The sequence below is a fragment of the Patella vulgata genome, chromosome 5, assembly GCF_932274485.2.
Source record: "Patella vulgata chromosome 5, xgPatVulg1.2, whole genome shotgun sequence".
Classification (NCBI taxonomy): Eukaryota; Metazoa; Mollusca; class Gastropoda; family Patellidae; genus Patella; species Patella vulgata.
This window is the reverse complement of record NC_065883.2, coordinates 77,972,563-77,989,788: the sequence shown is the minus strand read 5'-3', so window position 1 is coordinate 77,989,788 and position 17,226 is coordinate 77,972,563. Positions and strand designations below refer to the sequence as shown.

Sequence of the window (17,226 nt, the reverse complement as noted above, 5' to 3'; positions counted from 1 at the left end):
GAGTTGATTAACTAGGTCATTAAATGGGTCAAGATGAAGGTGAAGGACGCTTATTGACCGAGTCAAAATATCATATGACGTATGGCTATAGATAATTTCTGCTGAGACGAGAGGGGTCTTCATCTTCCCAACAAAAATGGACCAAAACATTCCCTATTACAAGACACTAGCAAATCGAAAAATTGACGTAGCGAAGAGGAATTTGGTGTCTGTCTGTAGGTATGTATTTCACAGGAAACACGATATTTACGTCATTGTGTAATTTATTTGTTTTTATGTTCTATTTTTGATTGTCACGCGGAACGCAATGTGCACTGGAAGTTTCAGACTCCTTGCACTAAAATGTGTTTCGTGTTTACAGTTCACGAAAAGTAAACAAAGTGAACCACAGTTATCACATTTTTCAAATATCACTAATAACTGTCACCTATATTTAAAGTTTTATCAAATGACAAATGTGGACAACATAATTGAACATACAGTAAAATTATTAGATAAGATAAAGTTGAAGATATTTTTATTTTTATGGTTTTAAAATTAGCTCATCGAATGTAGGCCTGGACAGGAAGAAATAGATTCGACCATAATAAAGGCATTATATAATTATTATTACTTCCATAAAACAAATTAGATAATTAAAATAACCATTGTAGTTGGTATGTAACTAAATACGTGTAGCGTGGAACTGGGTGGATGTTATGTCTGGCTAAAACCACAACAAGATTCATTTGTTTGAATATGAATATGCACTTCCTATACTGATGGATTAGGCCTAGGGAATTTCCCTTTTTGGGTGGGTCACTCAGAAACAGCCAGTCGCAATTTCTTCCTACTGACTAGTCATAAGGATTTCCATTTCCTTTCTTTGGTTCATCACTTCCGGAGCTTCCAGTATCTAACATGTCATGGGGAATTCCCTTCTTAGCTTAACATCCACTCGACACAAACTAGGTCATTTTGGGGATAAGTTTAAGTTTATTACATTTAATATAGCGCACATTACTGCAATATATACATTCAATGGCACTGTACAATTAAAATAAATAATTTAATATGTACAACTTGTACAGTACAAGAATATAAATATAGTATATTGTCTTTTGGAAAAGATTTTCCGACGTAGTTTCCCCTTGTCAGTGGTGCAGAACGTAGGGCCTATGACAAGGACAGCTGTCTAGTCCTTCGGATGAGATGAAAAACCGAGGTCTTGTGTATACATTAGAATGCACGTAAAAGATCCCTTGGCAGTTGGAATTCGATATAAGAGTAGGCGATAGTGTCGCTGCCTGGGCAAAATTTCCCTCATAGCACACTGTATGGTGTATGCCTGTCTTCATTAGCCCAGTATAGGAGCAGAACAGTAGGACGTTAAACCCCATTTCATTTCATTTCATATTTGGAAAAGATATGTTTTAAGTGATTTCTTATTTAAAACTATCCTGAGGGTTAGAGTATTTTAAGCTGTCGGGTAAATCATTCCATAACAAATGGTTCAATTTTATTTCAATAATTCACTTGTGCGTAGGCTTAAGAGTCTTTAGAAGTGGGAGGAAACCGGAGTACAGAGAGAGAACCCGACTGGTTGGACACGCGACCCTACTCCTTGTCACGTACAACTGGGGAATCGAAACCACACCAATTGACTCAATGACAGACCTTATGATCCAGCGCGCACATGCTAACTATGCAGCCATCCACCCCCCTCATCACTTGGGAGCTTCCATAGACAAGTATATTGGTCATGGCGAATTCCCTTTTTTGGGTTGATCACTCAGAGAAGGCTCCAGTCATAAGTATGTTGGTTCATTGGAAATTCCTGTCTTGGGTTCACCACTCAGGAGCTTCCAGTCTCAAGTATGACTTGTCATAAGGATTTCCTTTCTTGGATTCATCATTCAGGAGCCTCCGGTGGCAAGTATGACTAGTCATGGGAATTCCCTTTTTGGGTCAATCACTCAGGACCATCCAGTCACAAGTATGACAAGTCATGTTGAGTTCCCTTTTAGGGTCGATCACTCGAGCATCCAGTCACAAGTATGACAAGTCATGTTGAGTTCCCTTTTAGGGTCGATCACTCAAGCATCCAGTCACAAGTATGACAAGTCATGTTGAGTTCCCTTTTAGGGTCGATCACTCGAGCATCCAGTCACAAGTATGACAAGTCATGTTGAGTTCCCTTTTAGGGTCGATCACTCGAGCATCCAGTCACAAGTATGACAAGTCATGTTGAGTTCCCTTTTAGGGTCGATCACTCGAGCATCCAGTCACAAGTGTGACAAGTCATGTTGAGTTCCCTTTTAGGGTCGATCACTCGAGCATCCAGTCACAAGTATGACAAGTCATGTTGAGTTCCCTTTTAGGGTCGATCACTCGAGCATCCAGTCACAAGTATGACAAGTCATGTTGAGTTCCCTTTTAGGGTCGATCACTCGAGCATCCAGTCACAAGTATGACAAGTCATGTTGAGTTCCCTTTTAGGGTCGATCACTCGAGCATCCAGTCACAAGTATGACAAGTCATGTTGAGTTCCCTTTTAGGGTCGATCACTCGAGCATCCAGTCACAAGTATGACAAGTCATGTTGAGTTCCCTTTTAGGGTCGATCACTCGAGCATCCAGTCACAAGTATGACAAGTCATGTTGAGTTCCCTTTTAGGGTCGATCACTCGAGCATCCAGTCACAAGTATGACAAGTCATGTTGAGTTCCCTTTTAGGGTCGATCACTCGAGCATCCAGTCACAAGTATGACAAGTCATGTTGAGTTCCCTTTTAGGGTCGATCACTCGAGCATCCAGTCACAAGTGTGATTGGTCATGGGTAATTCCCTTCTTGGGTCAATAACTAAGGAGTATCCAGTAGCAGGTACATCTGGTCATGGGAATTCCCTTGTTGGATCGATCACTCCATGGGAAATTCCCTTCTTTGGTCACTCTGGTCTGGTGTATCCAGTCAAAATTATTAAAGATACGTTATCAATATGGGAGATAAGATAAAGAGATGGCAGTTCTCGCTATAATAGTTAAAAACTAAATAGTGTAAAGGTAATTTGCTGAAAATTTCAGTCAAATTGATCCACTATGAGCCGAGAAAAAAGTGGGTGAAATTTTTGCATAGTCTTGGTCATCATTACTAAAATCATTAATATAAACAGCATAGTCTCGATTATCCACTTTTTCTGATTTAATTATCAACGGCCGTTAGCGCCGCGGCATATAGGAATCTAATCCAGCCAACCTGGAAGGCTAGCCTTGACATCGAGAGTTTATTGGTCTGAATAAGTTAATTAATGTCTAATTGATAATTTAGATAACATTTCAGGCCTAAAGAAAGACTTGTAATAAGCAGATTTTGCTCTTGCATAATGCATGTTTAACTGGCATGGTTTTGATGCCTGGTTGTACATGACAAGAAGTAGGGTCGCCTGTCTGACTTCGTGGGTTTTTCCCAGGTCCTCCGGTTTCTGTCCACTGCTAAAGACCCCTACACGCAAGCGAATTATTGAAATAAGATTGAACCATGTGTCAGTCCCAAAATGACCTAGTTTGTGTCGAGTGGATGTTAAACCCCATTTCTCTCTCTCTATCTCTATAGTTTCAGTTTAAAGAGTCTGGTTGATAGAGTCTGTTTTTGTTTTTATAGTTTAAGTATAAAGAGTCTGGTTGATAAAGCCTGTTTCTCCAATATAGATGACGGTTGTGAAGAGTTGATTAATTTTACCGCCAACCTCGAACAAATTCTTCTACATCAAATCAAACGTAAGTATGTTCTATATGTCGTAACAATGGATTTATGAAAAATATTTTCAGAAAATAACAACAGAATTGACCTGTGAAATGAAATGGGGTTTAATGTCCTACTTTTCTGCACAGACGGGGCTAATGAAGACAGGCATACGCCATACAGTGTGCTATGAGAGAAATTTTGCCCAGACACCGGCACTACGGCCTTCTCTTTTATTGAATTCCAACTGTCAAGGGTTGTTTCATGTGCACGCCAATGTGTACACGGGACCTTGGTTTCTCATCCCAATGAAACAACTATACATTTGCCTTGCCAGTCCCGCGGCGCCGCCCTACAACATTGACAAGGGAGAACCATGCCAGAAAATCCTGATGAACATTACTGCCAATACAGGGATCGAACACAGGACCTCCGTCTTAGCCCAGTCTTAGAAAAACAAGAGAGTTTTAAACCCCATTTCATTTGATTTTCATGTTCCAAGTTTTCAAGAATAATTCAATTAAAATCGTTTTTGTATTTAGCTCAGAAGAACTGGTATGGAGGAGCTGAAACACTTCATTTTTGGGGTTATCTACGGACTGCTTGTAAAAATATACCTCAGAATTGTATCAACAATATAGATAGTATAGAAAACATTAAATCTACTACTGCTAAAGTGAGTATACACACAGTTATCTCCCTTTAGATATTAATCTGTCCCAGTGTTTCTCAACCTTCAACGACACACACCTTGGAAAACATGAAAAAATAGCGGCACACCTGGCTAAATATATATATGAAAAATATTTGAAATTTGCAAAATAAAAACATGGCAAGTCATAGACGGAATACAACGGTAGACACAGACTAGTCATAGACACATAGAATGACTCAAACTAAATAAAGAAAAACACAGTAGACACCAGTGAATACTCAATTGGTATCACATGGTATTTCACATTTTCTTAGTGTGCTGTTCTTAATTTCAATTTCGTGGCACACTGGTTGAGAATCACTAATCTATCTTGTGGGGGTGGGGGGGTGGATGGCCGAATGTTTAGCACGTGCACGTTGTATTAAGGTCTGTCATTGTGTCAACTGGCATGGTTTCGATATCCCGGTTGTACGTGACAAGGAGTAGGGTTTCCTGTCCAACCTCGTGTGTTTTGTCTGGGTCCACCTGTGGATGTTAAACCCCATTTCCCTCTCTTTGTTCTATCCTATGGATATTACTATTATAATCATTGTTAATTTAATAAATAAAATGGCATTTAATGTCCTACTGTTCTGCTCTGACTGGGCTAGGTTTAACGACCTACTTGTCTACTCCAACTAGGCTAATGAAGACGGACCTGCATCATATAGTGTGCTATAAGGGAAATTTTGCCAATACAGGGACGCAATGGCCTACCCTTATATAGAAATGCACATGCCCCCATTTTTTTCGTCCCATTTGAAGACTAGGATGCTAAACCCTATTTCAATTTATTTTTATACGCCCACATGAAAATGTGGACTTATATTGCTGTCACCCTCGTGGGTCCGTCTGTCGTCCACAATTTCTTGTTGTATGTATTTTGAAAATGTTATAATACATATTCGTCGGTGAAGTGTTAAAAGGGTGCATCTCGGGAAATTAGTCAAACTCACTTTTTTGCATTTATAAACTCTCCCAATTAATATGAACATTTCTGTCAAAGCTGTGTATCTCTACGCCAATTAGAACTGTTCTGAGTATCATGTGTCCAAATGTTGTAACTTGATTTGTGGAAATTTTGAAATGCAAAAGGTTCTATTTTTTAATTTTTAGTAATTCTTAGATACACCCTTTTGACAGTTCACCGACGAATGCTCATAAAAGATGTATTATGTAAGAGCTAAATCTGATTAATGCAGATTTTTGTGTGGCTTCAAATCTTATATAAATCATTAAAGATACATTAATCGATCATCGGATGCTTTTGTTTTTCAATGTATTTCAACACCATTTATAGTTAATAATTTAATTCAAAAATGGATAATCAAGACTAGGTTTATTATCTTAACAATGGTAGCAATGACAATCAAGACTACACTATTCATCAAATGACAATAATTGCACTCAGACTGAAGAAATTTGACTAGAATTTCAGCATATTCCTGTTTCATTATCTATAGTTTAACTTTTATAATGAGAACTGTCAGCTCTTTACGTGGCGTGCACGTAAAAGATCCCCTGTCAGTTGGAATTCGATATAAGAGTAGGCCGTAGTGCCGCTGTCCATGCAAAATTTCCCTCATAGCACACTGTATGGCGTATGTCCGTCTTCATTCGCCCAGTCGGAACAGAACAGTAGGACGTTAAACCCCATTTCATTTAAGCATATTTCCTTTTGGTTATCTATATTTCAACTTTTATAGCAAGAAATGTCAGGTCTTTATCTAATCTTCCCAATCTGATTATAATACAGATCTATATTTCGTTTCATTTTTTTTATACTTTCGATGGCCTACACTTCATGAAGAAGATTAACAAGTTGTAGTGATAGGTCGCGTGAGGGGTCGTACGAGCAGCTTTTGACCTTATGGCGCAGACATTTGATTAACCAATCAACATTGATGTTACTAGTGGATTACCCACAGTTCCGTGCGAAACACGCCTAAAGCTTTCCGTAACAGACTGTTTCATTAGCTATTCCCTCACATCATTCAGAACAAGTCAATGACAACAACTCTTCCAGATCCTAGTGTAGTAAAGACAAGTAAAACGAAATTTTGAACCATAAAAACGAAACGAAATAGGATCTGTGTTTTAATAAAATTGTAATCTTCCATACTGCATATATATACTATCATAATAAATATGTTGTTTGTATTTTAGGGTCGAGGGGGGGGGGTTCGATGGCCGAATGGTTAGCATGTGCGCGCTGTATCATAAGGTCTGTCATGGAGTCAACTGGCATGGTTTCGATTCCCCTGTTATATGTGAAAAGGAGTAGGGTCGCCTGTCGAACCTCGTGGGTTTTCTCCGGTTTCCTCTCACTGATAAAGACCCCTACTCGCAAGCCAATTATTGAAATAAAGTGGACGTTAAACCCCATTTTTCTCTCTCTCTCTTTTAGGGTCGGGCGTTTATTCGATGTGCGTTAATGGAGAAACGATTATCAGAATATTTATCAACAGCCGTCAAACAGACCAAATTGACCAAGTAAGATTTAAATAACATTTCTACTTTCAATTTACATCTGTTTAAAGGGACAATAACACGCTTGCTGACTTGACAGCTCCAGAAAATAAAAAAATAGCCTTATTCTAAGTACTAGATGTGTTAGTGTCTTACCTGTTGTGTAAATTATCCATCACATCCTATTTTACTTGTCCAAAGGGTTCAAAAATATCTTTAAACCCAAGTCACATTAGGCTTTTCAAATCATTTAGTTGAATTTTTCCAATTTTTTAAATTAGGTGTGTTAACATGAAATTTCTATCTTCAATTAATTGGAATTTTGTAAAATAGTACTATTTGTTGACCAGAATAAAGATTGGGACATATTATTCAGTTACAACAAGAGTGGTATTGAGCCTTTAAATTCATATACTTTAGGTTTTCATTAATGTTATGGGGTCTAGCATTTCAGCATGCTTAGTAGACCTGGGGAGTCCAGTATATACTGAACAAACCACCTGTTCTGGATCCTGGCTCAATTTCTTGATATTAAATTCGAAATCAGATTTTATGATGTCTTTCATTAATTTGCCTCTAAGAAACCTGTCTTTTATGGGGGAGCCACAGTGGCAAAGTGGGTAAGAAGCTGGCTTGCTACCTTGGAGGTCGCATGTTCAATCCCTGCATTGGCCGAGAAAGTTCAATGGGATTTTCCGAAATGGTTTCCCCTTGTCAGTGGTGCATGCTGGAGGGCCTGACAAGGACAGCTGTCTAGTCCTTTGGATGACACAAAAAAAAACGAGGTCCTGTGTATACATTGGCGTGCACATAAAAGATTCTCTTGGCAGTTGGAATTCGATATAAGAGTAGGCCATAGTCTGTGTCCGGGCAAAATTTCCCTCATAGCAAACAGTGTATGGCATATGCCCAGTAGGACATTAAACCCCATTTCATTTCATTTCACCTTTTTTTTATGAATATGATTTTGCTGAATGTGTCTTGTGATAAGTTTGACTTATATCAATTTGTTTTTTCTATATTACAGGAAGTTTTATATGGATGGGGCTATTATGTTGTCAGAAGAAGCTACAATGATATGTGGAGTTTTACTGGGTTTAAACGCCATTGATTTCAGGTACAATGATCTTTGAAATGACATGGGGTTTAACGTTGTACTGTTCGGATCTGACTAGCCTAGTAAAAACGGATATTTCACACAGAGAGAGAAATGGGGTTTAACATCCACTCGACACAAAATAGGTCATTTCAGGGCTAATACATAGTTCAATTTTTTATTTCAATAATTTGCTAGCCCGTAGGGGTCTTTAGCAGTGGGAGGAAACCGGGGGACCTAGAGAAAACTCACAAGGTTGGACAGGCGACCCCTACTCCTTGTCACGTACAACTGGGGAATCAAACCCCGCCATTTGACTCAATGACAGCAGCTTTGGGTGAACTTGCATTATTTTGGTTATTGGAACAATTCCTGAACATTTCATAATGATAGCACTAATATTAGGAATGATTTATTTGAAAATAATTTGGTTGTTAGATCGCATGATCTCACTCATGCACTTGAAAACAAATTATAAAAAAAGAAATCAACTACACCAGAAGTGTTAAATTTAATATCGTTTTTTTTTTTCAGTTTTTGTTTAAAAGGTCAGAATATCGATTTACTTGGACCATTATGTGTAGATTACACTCCGTATCTTAGATATCAACAGAGGTACGTATCTCATCTTTATAAAACTCTTAACGTCATTACGGTTAACGACACGGTTTTAATGAGATGAAATAAAATGGGATTTAACGTCCTACTGTTCTGCTCCGAACTGGGCTAATGAAGACGGGCGTACGTCATACAGTGTGCTATGAAGGAAATTTTGCCCGTGCGTTAGCAGGCATCCTTTACTTGCATGCCAATGTGTACACAGTACCTCAATTTTTCGTCACATCTGAACGACTAGACAGCTGTCCTTGTCAGGCCCTCCATCTTTGTCAGACCCCCCGTCCTGCACCACTGTCAACAGTGAAAAAACCGACGGAAATTCCGGGTGAACAAGGTGCAAGAAATTACATGGGTCCAGAAATGACATAGTTTGTGTCTGGCAATTGCTGTCAATAACGATAAGGGTGATATTTTATATCCAGTCAGCAATTTAGGGATAAAAGAAAATAGGCATTATTCAACTATATATATATATATATAGAGAGAAATGGGGTTTACCTCCACTCAACGCAAATTAGGTCATTTTGGGACTAACATATCTATAATTTGCTTGCGCGTAGTGGCTTTAGCAGTGGGAGGAAACCAGAGGACCTGGAAAAACCCCACAAGGTTGGACAGTCAACACTACTCCTTGTCACGTGCAAACAATATAATTAGCTATAAATGTTTAGTTTTGAGGTTATGTTTATATATATTTAGTTTAGAGAGTACAACACGTGATGAAGAGGAGATGTATACATTGAGTAACTCAAGTCGAACCAGCAGTATTCTCACAGACGATTCAGAAAACTCTGATAACAAATGGAAACAGAAATACAAAACCTTAGAGAACAAATATCGTGGTATCAGTGAACAAAAGGTAGATTATGCTTTCTATCATCCAAATCTGATTTAAACACAGATCCTATTTCATTTGGTTTTTATAGTTCAAAATTACGTTTTACTTGTCTTTACTACACTAGGATCTCGAAGAGTTGTTATCGTTGACGTGTTCTGAATGGTTTGAGTGATTAGCCAATGAAAGGGCCTGTATTACACTAGGATCTGGAAGAGTTGTTATATAACCCACGTTATGGATGGTGTGAGGGATTAGCCAATGAAACAGTCTGTTACGGCAAGTTAATTCTTGGCCTTTTGATGCACAGAACTGTGGGTAAACCACTAGAAACGTCAACGCTGATTGATTAATAAATGTGTGTTGTCATAGGGTCAAAAGCCGCTCGTTTGACCCCAGACGTCAACCCCCACTATAACTTGTCAGATCTTCATGTAGTGTAGGCAATCGAAAGTATAAAAAAACGAAACTAAAAATAGATCTGTATTTTAATCAAATTGAATTTAAATACAAATTTTTATAAGCCCACATTTTCATGTAGATGCCTGTTGTCGTGGCGACTGTCTGTCTCGACGTCTGTCTGTCAGTCAGCCCACTATTTATTTGTGGACACTCTACAGGTCACAGTTTTTATCCAATTTGGACGTATAGGTTTATTTCCCAAAGATCTTGAATAATTTTGATATTGGCATGTATCGAACCATTGATTACGGATTGTACTAAAAATCATGTTTTCAACTTGTGGACACTCTAGAGGTCACAACTTTTATCCAATTTTGATGAAACTTGAACTGTATGTTTATAACCCAAAGATCTTGGTTCCTTTTGATATTTGCTCATATCTGATTATGGCCCCTGACTTTACGAAAAATCACGTTTTTAGCTTGTGGTCCCTTTAGAGGTCACAATTTTTATCCAATTTTAAAAATCGTTTAATTATTTCATCGTTGAGTTCAAATTTCGTAAAAATTGGACCAAAAATGCCCAACATAATATGGTCACTGCTTGAACTCAAATTGAGTGTAATACCAAGTTTGTGTACCCTCTAGAGGTCACAATTTTTGTCTGATTTTTTTATGAAACTCAAAATAGATGTTTATATCCCAAAGATCTCAGTTCCTCTCGATATTCGCCCATTTCAGACCATAACTTTGTGGATTATAGCCTCTGATTGTACGAAAACTCTCATTTTTTTTTTTAGCTTGTTCTCTATCCATCTCTTGCAAAATGTGGGCGTATCTTGCCTGGCTGTGTATGACTCAGTGAGTAAGGCATTTGCTCGCTAATCATTTGATCTCGGGTTCACTCCCAGTGTTGGATATTCCAGTCTGATTTCCACTTGTCAGTGGTGCAGGTTCAAGATCCTGGCAATGATAGTGTCTAGTCGTTTAGATGGGACAAACAAATCTAAGAACATGGAACACATTGGCATGCACGTAAAAGAACCCTTTCTTGACAGTTGGAATTTGAAATAATACTGTGTTTTATTTTAGTTATAACATGTTCTATTTTGGAGGTATCATATTCTATTTTAGAGATACCATGTTCTATTTTAGAGATATCATGTTCTATTCTAGGGATGTCATGTTCTATTTTAGAGATGTCATGTTCTATTTTAGAGATATCATGTCCTATTTTAGAGATATCATGTTCTATTTTAGGCCCTTGTCAGTGATGCAGAATGGAGGACCTGACAAGGACAACTGTCTAGTCGTTTGGATAGTATGAAAAAAACCACGGTCCTGTGTATACGTAAAAGATCCTTTGACAGTTGGAACTCGATATAAGAGTAGGCCGTAGTGTCACTGTCGGAGCAAAATTTCTCTGATAGCACACTGTATGATGTATGCCTATCTTCATTAGCTCAGTTCGGAGGAGAACAATAGGACATTAAACCCTATTTCATTTCATTTCTATTTTAGGGATATCTGGAAGAATTGTTGAGAATGAGAGAGAAACAGTTGGATGAGGCCAATCTACAGAAACAAAGATTTATCCAGTCGTTAAGAGGAGTTGAATTAGAACAAAGACGTGAACGAAATCAATTAGAACAAGTTATCATAGAACTACAAGCCCAGTTGTAAGTTACAACAAGTTATTATAGAACTACAAGCCCAGTTGTAAGTTACAATAAGTTATCATAGAGCTACAAGCCCAGTTGTAAGTTACAACAAGTTATTATAGAACTACAAGCCCAGTTGTAAGTTACAACAAGTTATTATAGAACTACAAGCCCAGTTGTAAGTTACAACAAGTTATTATAGAACTACAAGCCCAGTTGTAAGTTACAACAAGTGAATTAGAATCTGTAATTGAATGACTAATCACTCTACACTTTGTTCATCAGTCACAAGGAGGGGGAGGGGACTATGCATCTTCTATAGAGAGCTTGATCTCGCTTTAACTATGTACATCTTATCAAGGCCTTCACGTAATACCCTGCATATTTCGGCACTAATTTCAATTAGGTACTCACCATGCATGGGAGACTATCAGATTCCCCGATCATCGCGCTTTCCAGCTTAAACGTCTACCTGTGATAATCGAGTTGTAAAGTTCAAGGTTTGTTCAATGTCATGGTTTCCGTGGAAGTCGCTATGTCACAACCGCTGATTGGACGCTACTGCTCACGTGTCTGTAGTAAAGAAAGAAAACTTAGCTATAAGTTCAGGAATTGTTAAGTAATCTGGCAACGTCGAGATGTTGTAAAACTTGCAGTCGTTGCTTCAGGAACATGGGGGCTACATGACCGAATGGTTTATCATATGCACTTTAGATACTTTAGGGTCGCCTGTCCAACCTACGGGTCTTCCAGCTTTCTCCCACTGCTAAAGATCCCTACATGCAAGTGAATTATTGAGATAAAGTTCCCCAAAATGTAATAGTTTGTGTTGAGTGGATGTTAAACACCTTTTCTCTCTCTGCTCAGGGGGGTTGGATGGTCGAATGGTTAGCATGTGCGTGCTGTATCATATGGCCTGTCATTGAGTCAACTGGGGTGGTTTCGAATCTCCGGTTGTACGTGACAAGGAGTAGGGTCGCCTGTCCAACCTCATGGGTTTTCTCCGGGTCCTCCGGTTTCCTCCCACTGCTAAAGACAACTACGCGCAAGCAAATTATTGAAATAAAATTAAACCATATGTTAGTCCCGAAATGACCTAGTTTGTGTCGAGTGGACTTAAACCTCTCTCTCTCTCTCTCTCTCTCTCTCTCTCTCTCTCTCTCTCTCTTTCTCTTTCTCTCGGCTCAATACCCACATTTAAAAATAACACAATATTGACTGGTTTGTGTTACATGATATTAAACTGATGATATTTTGTATTTTAGAGGAAGTTTGAAGTCAGATCATCAGATTTTACAACAGAGAGTTCATACATTGACCTTGAGTAACCAGATGGCGCTAGGACAAGTTAAAGAAATACAGATGGCTGATATGGCCGGTGATCGCGTGGCTGATAATCATCTGTTTCTAGAAAGTACGGCCAGTGATCGGTTAGTCTTGATTATCTTAGGAACGATTTATACATAGCACTTAAACATGCATTATATAAGATGTCGGAGGACCTGACAAGGACAGCTGTCTAGTCCTTCGGATAAGACAAAAAACCTAGGTCCCGTGTATACATTGGAATGCACGTAAAAGATCCCTTGGCAGTTGGAATTCGATATAAGAGTAGGCGATAGTGCCGCTGCCCGAGCAAAATTTCGCCCATAGCAAAGTGTATGGCGTATTCCGGTTTTCATTAGCCCAGTATAGGAGCAGTACAGTAGGACGTTCATTTCATTTCATTTATATAAGATGTAGATAACAAGCTGACAGTTCTCACTATAATATTATAAAATAGATAATGAAAATGGAATACATTGAAAATTTCAGTCAAATTACATTAGTCATTGATACCGTTGTTACGATAAAAAACAAACCTTGATTATCCATTTTTGAATTAAATTATTAATTTAAATCCGTTGAAAATCACAGCCATCAATTGGTCCAGAGAGTTGATTATAGGCCTGTCATGTAAATAAATGTGTAATAAATGATATATATAACATAGAAGGCCAAGGAGTAGGATCACATGTCTAACCTCACGGTAGTTCACAAGATAGTCCGGTTTTCTTAAATGTGCAAGTATATTTTAAAATAAAATTGTACCATAAGATATTCCTGAAATGACCAAGTTTGTGTTGAGTGGCAGTTAACGGTCTCCGGAAAAGCTTCAAATTTTGTTTAAATAAGGCAAGTAATTATGTCAACATATCCTTTCAATGAGTATAACACGTACCTGAATGCCAATATTACCTGCAACAGGTAAATTTCAACATTAATCATTTATGCTGTTTTCCGTGAGTAGTCGTAACTTTCCGTCAATAAACAATCTATGACGTCATTAAAATGATTGTTTATTGACGGAAAGTTACGACAGTTACGTGTTATACTCATTGAAAGGATATGTTGACATAATTACTTGCTTTATTTAAAAAATTTATGAAGCTTTTTCAGTGACCTTTAAGCCCTCTCTCTCTCTCTCTCTCTCTCTCTCTCTCTCTTATACGACCCAATTTCATTTAAATGTGGTCGTATATTGTGGTCACCCCCATCCGTCCGGCCGATTGACTTTAAATTTATACACAGTGTTTAAGGTCATGAGACAAAGAAACCTATTGATTTTCAACGATTTCCGATAATTACTGCCAGAGTTATGGCCCTTGATGACTTCAAAAAATCTTGTGGATGCTCTAGAGGCTAAAGTTAATATCCGATTGACTTTAAATTTATACACAGTGTTTGAGGTCATGAGACGAAGAAGCCAATTGATTTTCAGCGATTTCCAATAATTACTGCCAGAGTTATGGCCTTTGATCACTTCAAAAAATCTTGTGGATGCTCTAGAGGCCAAAGTTAATATTCGAAATCCTATTGATTTTCAGCTTTTTCCGATAATTACTGCCAGAGTTATAGCCCTTGATCACTTCAAGAAATCTTGTGGACGCTCTAGAAGCCACAGTTAATATCCGATTGACTTTAAATTTATAATACACAGTGTTTAAGATCATGAGATGAAGAATCCTATTGATTTTCAACGATTTTTGATAATTACTGCCAAAGTTATGGCCCTTGATCACTTTGTGATGCTCTGAAGGCTAAAGTTATCATCCGATTGACTTCAGATTGATACACCGAGTTTAAGATCTTGAGACGACCAAGTATATTGATTTTCAATGAATTTTTATGACTTGAACAGCTAAATCCATGATATTAAATGTTTTGTTTACTAAACGTTAGCATCGGGCAGAACTTTTTAAAAACCAAACCAATTCTAATGGTTTTCTGATAATTACTTCATGAGTTGTTACTATTAATCAGATTTTAATGTATTATAAATGTTTCATTACCGAAAAGAGTAAAAATATGCGACAACTCTTGTTAACTGCCCGGACAATTTTCCTGCTGTGGGCGTATGTTTTGTTGCCTGGCAACCTATCTTTGTTTGCCTGCTAACATATCTGAAATATCTATGGGCGGCTGTTCTTTTTACATTATCAAACGAAGGATGATCCAGTATTGTTAAATTGCTTGATTTTAATTTCAGACACAGTTCGACTAGTTCTGTAGAAGTGGGACGTCACGTTCCTCTGCGTGTCATCGAGACCCCTGACACCCGCAGTCTTCTATCGACAAACTCCGAGCAACTTCCCCAGACGACCAGAGAGGACTCGCACAGTCTGGTCCCCCTAGCAGGTTCCCTTACGTCACAGGGTTTCAAATCTACTGGTGAATCTGAACACAAAAATGATGTAGTCCCCGTTACCCAGTCAGTAACTGGTACCAATGAGTTTGAACACGTAAATCTCCATGGTTACCAAGATGCCGCTAAAGGAATTGAAGACGCCAAGAGCGATATGTCTTCAGACACTAACGATCCAAAAATTGATTCTTTAACTGTGGAAACGTCGCCGTCACCAAGGGAAGATAACTCAACAGAGAGTGAATCACCTGTCATGGTCACAAGTTCAGAGTCAGTAACTATGGAAACTCCACCTGAAATCTTGGCACCTAGGGAAGGTAGCTCTACAGAGAGTGATTCCCCTGTCATGGTCACGAGTTCAGAGTCTGACGATGTTGCGAAAATTGAGAGTGTGGTAGAGGACAGCAATTCAAGTGAAGAAGAGGCCATCGAAGTTTCATTGGATGACATCAAATCAGATGAAGAAACGAAAACCGACCAACCAGAATCGAGATTAAAAAAAAGTGATGATTCATCATCAAGTATTGAGGAACCAGTTCTGCCAAACACTGAAGACTCCAAGAAAAGAAATTCAGATTCAGGATCTTCCGATTCCACGTCATGGGAGGTAACTCAGGATCGTGACTTTAAACAGACTTCTGGAGATGAACAGCCAGAGATTCAAAATAATGATGAAGATAAGTAAATAGCCCCCCCCCCCCCAAATAAAAAATAAAAATTGACAGCCATTTCAACAAATATACAACTTCCCAAAAATTGACATCCATTTTCAACTAATAAACAACGCCCACCCCATCCCACCCAAAAAAACAAACAAAAAACATTTGAGTGTGTCATTTTAAATAATCAAGCAATCAAGCCATTTGGACGATAAATAACTAGTAATGAATTAAATCTATTTTAAGGTCAGTAAATTTTTAAATTTCGATTAGTTCAGTAAATTTTTTAATTTCGATTAGTTCAGTAAATTTTTAAATTTTGATTAGTTCAGTAAATTTTTAAATTTCGATTGTGCACACAAATATTTAAACTGTTTTTTCTTGGATATTGGACCAGATATTTTGGTATTCATAAAAATTAATAGAGTTTGATTCGATGTTTTTGCTCCCTGTTGGATATATTTTATTCAGATAAGATTCATGTTAAATACACACATTATAAAGTAAGAATTCAAAAACAAGCCAAAGGAAACATTTGCTAATATTAATATGAAATCGACTAATATATTCAGGTATAGACAACCTAAAAAGGAAATTATTTGAAAGGTTTAAAATTTTCGGAAATTTGAATACTAACTAAAACGATCCATGATTTGGAATTGGACCTTTTTATCATCAGTATTACTGTACTTTCTTGAAAACGCTGAGAGAATACTCTTCAAAACGTCGCCTACATAAATCAGTAATTGTTCTTCCATAAGTATGTGTTATAGTTTATTGCTCTATCCAGTTACAAAATGCCTCTAAAGGATAATCTAATAATTTTCATTGCCCTACACACTTGTTACTGTACTTGCTTGAAAACGTTGAGAGAATACTCTTCAAAACGTCGCCTAAATAAATCAGTAATTGTACTTCCATAAGTATGTATTATAGTTTAATAACTTGAATAGTTTAATGTGATGTGATCATTAATATTTACTAATTTCATAAAGGGTTAGGGTTGGGGGGAATTACATACAGTTCAAATTAATTTGAATCAAAGACTACAGTTTGTTATTAAGCTGATGTCAGATTAATTAATGAAACACTATTTATCATGGGAATATTTTTAATTGGTTAATTGATTTAATTAACTTGGTTTTTAATTATTCAAAAATCAAAAGAAATAGAAAATAGATATTTTGTAAAATAGTTTTGAATTTCACAATATTTTTAAATGCTTTATTTTATAACGTGCAATATTTCAACTTTACTCAGCTAACCAATGATAGGCAACAAATTACCGTAGCTATCCTATTTCGTTTCGTTTTTTATAGTTCAAAATTTTGTTTTACTTGTCTGTACTACACTAGGATCTGGAAAAGTTGTTATATAAAAAGCGTTCT

At 37.5% G+C, this 17,226-nt stretch overlaps 1 protein-coding gene across 2 annotated transcripts; it reads left to right on the top strand.

Annotated features, from left to right (window-relative positions):
• Nucleotides 1-40: 40 nt before the first annotated feature.
• On the top strand, nt 41-15,977 carry LOC126821702 (RUN domain-containing protein 3B). Of its 2 annotated transcripts, XM_050550185.1 has the most exons (10): nt 41-219; nt 3,640-3,755; nt 4,263-4,396; nt 6,822-6,907; nt 7,911-8,000; nt 8,514-8,594; nt 9,297-9,456; nt 11,355-11,512; nt 12,760-12,924; nt 15,024-15,977. In XM_050550185.1, exons 1-10 carry the CDS (start codon nt 137-139, stop codon nt 15,862-15,864), a joined length of 1,914 nt encoding a protein of 637 aa, XP_050406142.1. In that variant the 5' UTR covers nt 41-136; the 3' UTR covers nt 15,865-15,977. The 2 variants fall into 2 exon arrangements, with proteins under 2 accessions (XP_050406142.1, XP_050406148.1); XM_050550191.2 differs by lacking the exons at nt 41-219; nt 3,640-3,755; nt 4,263-4,396; ... (3 more) ...; nt 9,297-9,456; nt 11,355-11,512 and adding an exon at nt 11,688-11,712.
• Nucleotides 15,978-17,226: the final 1,249 nt, after the last annotated feature.